The sequence below is a fragment of the Theobroma umbraticum genome, unplaced genomic scaffold, assembly GCF_002168275.2.
Source record: "Theobroma umbraticum cultivar Fairchild unplaced genomic scaffold, ASM216827v3 scaffold_30.0, whole genome shotgun sequence".
In the NCBI taxonomy this organism is placed as follows: domain Eukaryota; kingdom Viridiplantae; phylum Streptophyta; class Magnoliopsida; order Malvales; family Malvaceae; genus Theobroma; species Theobroma umbraticum.
In genome coordinates this window covers 11,163,804-11,173,327 of record NW_018397254.1, presented here as the reverse complement: position 1 = coordinate 11,173,327, position 9,524 = coordinate 11,163,804, and the positions used below count along the sequence as shown (strand labels likewise).

Here is a 9,524-nt window from a genome sequence, read left to right as displayed (position 1 = left end):
TGAAACATTAAGGTCTGTCGAGTATCTCATTCACAAAACTAAAGGAAAATCATAATGAACAACGGGAGGATAATATAACTTTGTTCTGCCAAAATCAACAATTTTGTTACCAGTACAAAACCTCATTATCTACAAGAAATTGGGGTAAGCCCTTAATTAAGTGTCTTAAACCATATTGAATGAAGCTTACTTTTAACTGCAACAAACTTCCTTACATTTACCTCTTTTCCGAGACTCCTCTTGATCACCTTAACACCCTCCAAGTGACAAATGAGAAAGAATTCAACACCACAAAATGGAAACTTCAACTCAAGGAAAGAAGTGCCCAAGACCTAAAGCAATACAAAGATGGCACTTCTATGCTGAATCAGCACATTCAACCTGCTGCCGAGCTAGATATCGTTCCCTCCGCTCTTTCTGCAAATCAAATTCAGAATAGGATCCAATGTTGGAAAATGTAGAAGGAAATATGAACTTCAGTCCAACAGAATAAAAGGGGGTGGGGATGGGGAATTCAACAAGTTTAGTGCCTCACCCATTCATCTATAACAAGTCCTTCCCCAACCATACGTGGTCCTGTTTCTTCTGGAGGCCTTTTGCGTGCTTCAAGTGCAGCCTCAGCCTCAGCCTCAGCCAGTTGACGTTTCAGTTTTTCCAGTGCCTTGAAAGTGAAACACAATTGCCATTCAACGATTATGAGAGATTTGAAAAATGGGATCTAGCAGACAATAAGGCAAACAGAAAATGAAGGAGACATCCATTATTATTGTGTTGATTACTTACAGGACATGAGCGTTCTGGGTCAAGAAAAACTACACGCAGAATCTGCTCAACTGCAACTTGATCCTTCTGCTCATCAAACTGCATAAATTGTCATATGACCAACATTTTCAGCATTTGTATAGCATAGCAGTATTATTTGAAATAAAATGTATAATGTTTTTGTAGAATAGATGTAACCAAGCTCTTCATGATTAAAAATTTAAAAGTTGCTGAAAATTACACTACCAGATACCAATCTTAATGTAACTAACATAAATTGATAAATAGACAACTTGATTAATACTTTACGATGCTTTGTTTCATCAAAAAAGTTTGGCATGGATATTTCAAGTCAAAGTTGGCAATTCTTAGGTTGATATTCCGCAACAATAATACCATTAGTATCTATATTTCTTCAAGAAGAAACTTAAGCTCAAGGTCACATGGATTTTGTTTGTTGACAAGCAGAAATATTCTAAATTTTGCAGAAAATCTATTCTCAGCCAATGGAAACAAACACTTGCTGATTGTAAAGGGTGTAATTCTGACCGTTAAATCACATGGAAGAATGCTGGAGAAACAAAACGGAACTAACCAAAGAGATGGCTGCAATTGATGCCCTATTAACAAGCTAGAAATATAATGCAATTCAGTGTTAAAGCAAATTCTGCACTCTAAAAGTGGATTGTACTATACAAGGAATTAAAGAAGATCCACGTAAAGAGAGCAACATATTTAAAAAGTTTGTAGGATGAGGTTCTGTTCCCGCTTAAGATCCCTTGAAAACTCGGTATGAAAATTCAGAGAGTAAGAAACTGTTTCCTGCAGTTATTGTCAAAGCCTTTGGAAGTAATAATGTATGGTTTTGAAGCCATCATTCTGGTCACAACCTTCATCTGCCTTCCAGTTCAAGACCAAAGTCAGAAAAGTTGAACAAAAAAATAGATAAGAGCGCAGCAATACATGTTATAAAAGAAACACTTGAGCCCTGGAACTTATTTAATCTATAAACTAATGCTTAACATGGTCCACAGCTCAAGCTCACTTCATTTGACAACACGAATGGTATAACAAATATGTGCAAATGATGGATCAAGCTCCATCTCTAATCTCTCAACCAGTCCACAAAGTCCATCAACAACGAATGAAACTGTCTTGAAACAAAAATTACTCTTCTCTTTGGAAATGCAAAAAACCAGAACATTTTAATCAACAAACTCATCAGACAAAATGTAAGTTTTCTTTAACTTATGCACAAATATAACACTTGTGATCATAAAAAAACCATTATTTGATAAAGTTAATTCACCAAACATGCTGACAGTGCTGTCTTATAATGAATAGTCAGGATCAAATAATGAGACTGCAGAATATACCAGTTCAGGGACATAATCTGTTTCTCCTTTCACTTTTAAGGTCATGATCTTGAACTTAACTCTGCTCTTTTGTTCTATCGGTTTCTCATTGTTCTCTGGAGGTTCCACAAACTTGAATACTGTTTATCAGGAGAGGAACTCATTAAAACCTTAATCATTACAGCACTCTGCCAATCTCAAATGTGTAAAGAAGGAACCAAAACAAGATAAGAAAAATTAGAGATAACTGGTGAGGCAAAGAAAATAAGAGAACAATCAAATGGATGCATTACCAGTTGCAATAAGACTTTCACCAGGAGCAAGTATACCTCCCGGAGGCCGCATGTAACAACTCTTCGGTGCAGTTGTTTGGAACTGTAGGAACCACATGGTCACCAGCAGTTAGATGGTCCTAATGAATGCAGTACCCACTAGCAACATGTTTTTGTTTCATTTTAAGGAATGATGAAAACCGGAAATATTATGCATATAATTTTTTTACTTTAAACTGATTCCATATTATATACATGCTCACAGTGTGGTTATTTTTAATCCAAAATTCCATTAAATATTTGCATAATATCATTCTGTCTTAAGTTACCAGTATTTAGATCCATAAATAACTTGTTGTATGTCTCCCACTAAGACTCGCAAGGTCATGTGTAACACAGTTCATACATCAGCATCAAACACAGGTGACATACATGACCATGTGTACCACACCTCAAACATCAACATCAAGCACAGGTAATAAAGGAAAATAGATAAGTACTACTTCCATACCTTGAAAGCTACATGAGACTTGCTAGTGTTTTTAATGCCAATGGCGCTCCTGACCTGTTTACCCGGTTCATCTACAAAATGCAAGAGTTCAACGTCAAGCACCAAGAATAATACAAATATTACTGACAGGCAGCAATTAGAAAAAAAAAGAAAAAAGAAAGCTGACCAAAATTTATGCAGTAAAAAAAAATTACCCACGAATCCTTTAAAAGGTGAAAACTTCCCATGAAGTGCACAAATGCTATACAAAAGTCAAAGTCAAGTAAGAGGAAAGTCTCAGGCACCCTGTTAAGACCCAAATCATTGAATGCAAGATGATGATGATGGGATTTTAGAAGACTCAATGGAGACAACCAAAAGAGGAAACACTTGAGTTATGACAATTGCTGCTTATATAGTAGCTACAACCACCACCAAATGGATCAATTTGTTCAAATCAGCGTGCATTAACATTTTGTAAATGTCAATGGTAACACAGACCTACCAGTTATAGACAAACAAAAAACGGAACTTCTCTACGGAACGTAAGGAGAGAAAATTTCTAGCAATTAGCAAAAGATTAGCGATGAACTTCGAGTTACAGAAATGCTATTCAATGTTAAGAAAGACTGTAAATTTTAGCGATTGAATGAGATCCTTCCATGAATTGGCAATTGCCATTTGAAATCCTTCTCAAACTGAAATACATATATCAAAGTAAAGAAAGCAATGTAGAAAAGGATATCAGTTCCAGGAACTGCAAGCAGAAGCTGCGCAGATCAAGCAATCAGCAATTAAAGCATTTAAAACGGTCCTAATCAAGTGAAGCAGTACGGAACAATTTACAGTTCCAGAGACTTGAGCAAAGAAGGCCCAGATTTGGAATTAGCAAATGAACACTTCAAAAACTGACAAAATCATGCGATGGAAACCAAACCTAAAGAGTCAAAAAGATCACTCCAAAAGACTCCCATATCAAAAAGATCATCAAAAGAAACAAAGCAGAACCGTAAACAACCCAACCAACAAGAAAAAAAAAAAGAAGAAGAAAAAGACCCCAATTAAACGGAAGAAAATAACAACAGATTCTTACAAGGAAAATATAACTTGTTGGGAGGATCAAGCCTGAGTCTTCTTCGAGTAGGAAGCAAAGATTTTGCCATAGAAGAAACTGCATTTGAAGAAGTCGCAGTTGATCTTTCACCAAGCTGACTCGTTTGGCTTTGCTGATAACCATTGTTATTGCCCATCGAAGAAGATGAAGATGAAGATGAAGAAGAACCATTGCCATTGCTACTACTCGTCTGCCAAAATGGCATTCTACAAAGACTCCAAACTTTCCCTTCACCCTCTGATTTCTCCTCATCAACACCCATCTTTCTTTTCTTTTTTTTTTTGTTTCCTTTTTTTTGCTTTCAAAAGAACTTTTGGGATATGTTTATTGACTGTGCAGGTAGAAGCTAATAAAAAGTGGAAACAAGGATGGAATTTTGTTTGTGAATGGGAAAAATATGGATATGGGTTGGGGGGGATATATGTCAAACGATCTTTCTATATCAGATACGGGGGTGTGCTTTGAGTCGTCACTGTTGGTGAAAGCTCCTCAACGTGTTATAATATATGCTCTGCGCATACGTGTTTTTGGTTTGGCCTTTTATTGTGTTTTTGGTTTTCTTACATCCAAGTCTCGCTGTTGCCTGTCGCTTGTTCTCATTGTTGGAAAATGGCGGTGCTATTTTTTTTATAATTCCATTCATACTTGCTATGGGTTGATGAAAATGTTGAATCTTTATTCATCCCGATGTAGTTAGTGCATTAAGTCTGGATCTCAAAGTTTGGAATTTTGCTGCATTTGATTTGTGTATTTGAGGTCCGATTTCCTATACGGTCGCTTCTTTCTAGCTATCATTTCCAGTGTCTAGTCTTTTTCTCCAAACTGTTTTCAATCTTTTAGGTTTTCTTGGTTGAGTTGATCATCAAAAGATTTGTAAGAGTATGTATTGTTATGACATGAACAGAGAGGGTAACGTTAGGCATTGTTGCAAAGCAACAGAATCAACCAATTCGGTATGAAAAGTCACGGTTGAAAATGATAACAGGCAGAAGATGAAGCAAGAATCCAAAGCATCAAAATTGAAACCATAATTTTTGGAAGCGAGTTGTAGCGTCACTTGTCTTGTTCCCACTAGAAAAATAAACCATGTAGACAGAGAAGCATCAGCAAAAGCGATGGGCGCAGCAGCATAGCCCTGCAATGGAGGACTTGAAAGTTGAAACTAACCTGGAAGTGTACCATCATGTCCTTTGTAAATTTATTTATGTGACCTGAATAAAAGTGCTTGGGGTGAATAGAGATGATGAAACGTTATGATGTAACACCATGTTGCTTTTGGGGGGCATTAAAATAACAGCACAGGTATACCCACTGATATTCCCATGTGGCCCTCTTGCCCAAAAGCATCCTTCCTTTATTTGGCCATCCACATACCAAATTATGTTTGACAGGCAATAATTTAACCCACCACACACATTGGGGGCATTACACAAGTTGCTTTGCTATATAATCAAACAACCTTTGCGTAAAGTCACTTTCTCTTTCCAAATCCATCGACACAGTCAATCCAAGGACCCACGCCCTTTTACTTGCTTCCCATATTAGGTATTAGCATTAGTGCATTAGGTGCTAATACATCATTACCACTAAATTACAGCTTACAATAACTACCCTACAGTTTGACCAAAGAAAACAAATACAAAAAAAAATCAAAACATATATTTTTTTATTAAATTATAAAATTAGTCCATATACTTTATCAAAATAATAGATTTAGTTCCTACACAAGAATTTATAAAAATTAAATCTTTATATTTTCTAAAATTAACAAAATCAGTCAAAATGTTAACTGTATTAAAATTTTTTTTGTTATTTATGTTGATGTGAAATGTTTTTACTAATATGACATTAAATATGATATGTATTAATAATTATGTAATATTTTTTATCAATTTCATAATTTTTTTCACTATTTTAAATTATAAAATATAAAAATTTAATTTTTTTTATCTCATAACATTCTTTTTTCTAAATGGCAAAAATCTATTCGTATTTATTTTTTAAAAGAAAGTGGCTTTGGAATAAATTACTAAATCAAAGTCCCAAACCCCAACAAAAAAAAAAGTTACAACTGCAAAATCTAGGTTATTAGCCTCTGAATCAACATGGATTCATGAATTAAAAAAAAAAAAAAACCCCAATATCAGGTCATAGATATGCCTAATACCAGATCCCACCTCCTTTACACCTACTAATGTTACATTTTCATATATACAAAGCCAGAGAAGCCCTGCATCATCCTTCATACTCCTACCAGTTTCCCTCTCTACAACAACCCACTGTCACTTCAATTGTGCAACGGGATTCATTCTACCTGTGGGCAGAATGTATGCCGCTGATGCTATCAGTAAGGCTTTTAAAAATGAACCAGCAACCAGGTTCTCTAATCAAATCAAATCAAATCCCAGTACTGAACCGCATTCACTATAGTAGGGATCACCTACTCATGAATTGCTTGACGTTGAAGGGCGGATGTGTTGCTCGTGCTGAGCCGTTCAATGCTTCGTTTATCCTACTGAATTCTAACTTTAGAGGAACACAAGCTATTACAGGACCCTTAGGCTTCTCCACCACCAGTTTCCTGTCAGCTAAACCGAGCGTTTGACCAGTCACTGAAGACAATTTCCGAATCTTTTTAGACAAAAGTCCAGATTTCTTTGCTTTCGCTGATTTTCGTGGCAGGAAACTCAAGTGCAGTTTCATATGCTTTGTAGGAACTCGCCCACCTTCTGAATTTCGCTTCACTACGGGACCAATTTCAGTGCACTCCACTGCAGCTTCACAAGTCAAACTGCCATAGCAACCATCACTCAAAACCTCAGCAGTTAAAGGGTGACCAATTATGGCTTTTCCATTCAGTTTACTGATGAGGGAAACTAATGGAACATGCTGTGGCCGATAGTTAGCTTTCACCTTAATCTTAACATCATAAAACGATGAATCAGCAGAATAAGGTTTTCCTGGAAAATCTGTCATCTGATATCTGGAGTGAACCTATAGCGGGACTGATGGTATGGAAGTGACCTTTGAGGGGTCACAGAACCATCAGGTAGTATTTTTGCCTCCACTATTGGCCCTCTCGCACGAGGCTCCCGAGACAGACTTCCAGTCCTGGAACCCATCAAGCTGCGCTGCAACAACAGACTTGAGCTTGGATTGCAAGGTGCAATTGTATGGAGCAACTGACCCACCAACACCATTGCAATCAACTTTCTGATCAGAACCCTGAGAAAATCCATCCAAGTGCTCTATACCTGCCAAACAAGCATTTGGTTCATCATCCATGTCGGCATATTTTCTTGAGTGGTGTTTTCGATTTTCACTTATTTGTCTTGTTTTCCTCTTTCCTTTCAACTGCCATTCAGCAGGACCTTTCTCTATCCTCTGGCTAATACTATTAGTATGAGCAGCCGCTGATCTGGTACAACCTGATTCATTATTTCCCTCAGTTTAAGCTTGCCTTCCCAAATCACCAACTTCAGGCGCCTCAAATGAACAAGATATAAAAATTGAGATGTGACTTGCCATTTGATTTATTGGTGAGTGCATTATAAAATTTTAATATTTTTTATTTTAATTATAAAAAAAATACAAATATTAGAGAAAAATCTGCAGATGGTTTATCTACCTCTTGGCTAATACTATTTGTATTTTTAATATTTTTCTCTTTCAATCCCGTTTAAAATGATTAACTCACATTAGATCATTTTATTTCTGCAATTATAAATTACATGTTAGTGCCAGTAGATTTAATATCACCTCAGAAAAAAATATTATATTAATACAATCAATTATCATATAAGCATAAATAATAAAAAATTTTAATATATTAAATTAATATTATTAATTTTAAAAAATACAAGAATAAAAATTTTACAAATTACTGTATAGAGATTAATTGTATAATTTGACTTAAATTTTAGATAAATAACAAAAAGCACAAATTTTATCTCCTCAGTTTAAGACAAAATTAATTTGTCCTTGGAAATTTAAAATTTGACTTTTAATATTAATTTTTATTTCTCTCTGTTAAATTTTTTTGACTTTGTTAAGAATAAATTGATTAGAACATTTCTTATTTAATTAATTTAATATAAATAATAAAATAACATTTTTTAAAATAAAATTAACAATATTAAGTAAAAAAGTAATAGAATTAAATATTAAGGTAATTAATTCAAAGAGCAAATTTATTCTTCTTTTTTGTAATTTCAAAATGTACGATCTGGTGTATGTATACATAGTTATTAAATCGATATATGTATTGTATATCAAAAAGAAATTTTAATATCGAGAATGGAGTATTATATTGTATCGTAAAATATGATTAAAAATGTTAAAATTAATTCTAAATAATATTTACACATGTAAAATAAAAAAAAACTATTTTTAAAAATGTCATATTTGCAATAGAATTGAAGCGTAAATTAAAAAGATTATTATTTTTTAATTTATACTCTCAACATATTTCATAATATATATATTGAAATAAAAATATATTTTTCATATTAATTTATTAATTAAAAATTAAAAAGCAGTTGAAATCAAAAGAAAATTTTTATTTTTTAATATTTTTTAAAAAAATTTAAATTTTAAAGATTAAAATGAATAAAAACTAATTTTTCATGTTTCAATAAAAAAATAAATTTTTAACAATTAATTAAAATTAAGTTTATAAAAAATATATCCACCCTATAGTACCATAGGTCTAGTACAATAAAATACACATTGCATATCATATCATAAGTTTTCAATATTTAATCAAATATAATACAATTATTGATAAGCATTATTTTTTTAATATTGTATCGTATCATATCACGTATTATATAATATTAATAATTATTTATATAATATTAAAAATTGTTTCCATTCGATCTATTCAAGGACCTATTTCCATACTCTCCTTACAAGTCAAATGTAAAAGGAAATTTTGACATCATTACATAATCTCATTTCTTTTGATTTTCAATTTTTGAGGGATGAAACCTTAAATTTTGCTGATCTCCTTTACGATTTTGAACAAAACGTAAGGATACAGCTTAAAAGATGTACTCATTTTAAGTCTTTCTCATCTGTAAACATAATATATGCAACATTATTCCCTTTTAATTTTTTGTTTTGTTTTGTTTTTAATATTTAGTTTGGTCCCCAGCAGCTTAAGTACATAATTGTCCTAAGTGATTCTTCAGGTTGATTGCGCATTTCTTCTCCGTTTCTCCTCGTTGATGCCATACTTGAACAAGTGGAAGGTGATGATGATGATGCCGATGATCTCTCCATTGTTGTGGAGCCCGATGACCCCACATTGTTAGTGACAGTTTGGTGCTGCTGCTTTGCGGAGCTCCATCTGCGCACTGTAGTCTCTTTCGAAACCTCAACTGCTGTAACAGTGCCCGCGACAGCCCAGGCCCTACTCTTCCAACTCATCATAATTTGCCTTTACAGGAGAGAAAGGCAGTGATTGAGGGAACACTTAGCCTTTGAGAATTTGGACACCATCAGCTTGGATGAGCCTATATTTATGCACG

The 9,524-nt window shown here is 34.0% G+C and overlaps 1 protein-coding gene and 1 pseudogene across 1 annotated transcript; both read right to left on the bottom strand.

Moving 5' to 3' along the window:
- LOC110411649 (vesicle-associated protein 4-2-like) lies at window positions 1–4,568 on the bottom strand. The gene is made up of 7 exons (XM_021421901.2): window positions 3,973–4,568; window positions 2,901–2,971; window positions 2,411–2,492; window positions 2,139–2,257; window positions 784–861; window positions 536–661; window positions 1–417 (listed from the first exon to the last, which is right to left on the bottom strand). The coding sequence occupies exons 1-7, from the start codon at window positions 4,253–4,255 to the stop codon at window positions 358–360; spliced, it is 819 nt and encodes a 272-aa protein (XP_021277576.1). The 5' UTR covers window positions 4,256–4,568; the 3' UTR covers window positions 1–357.
- Window positions 4,569–5,964: 1,396 nt separating this feature from the next.
- LOC110427996 (uncharacterized) lies at window positions 5,965–7,521 on the bottom strand (annotated as a pseudogene).
- Between the last annotated feature and the right edge of the window lie 2,003 nt (window positions 7,522–9,524).

Coding starts and splice junctions, on each gene's coding strand:
- LOC110411649 (XM_021421901.2), bottom strand. CDS start 4,255: ATGGGTGTTGATGAGGAGAAATCAGAGGGTGAAGGGAAAGTTTGGAGT. Junction 862..2,138: donor CAGATTATGTCCCTGAACTG/GTATATTCTGCA, acceptor CAATTTATGCAG/TTTGATGAGCAGAAGGATCA. Junction 418..535: donor GACTTGTTATAGATGAATGG/GTGAGGCACTAA, acceptor TTTGATTTGCAG/AAAGAGCGGAGGGAACGATA.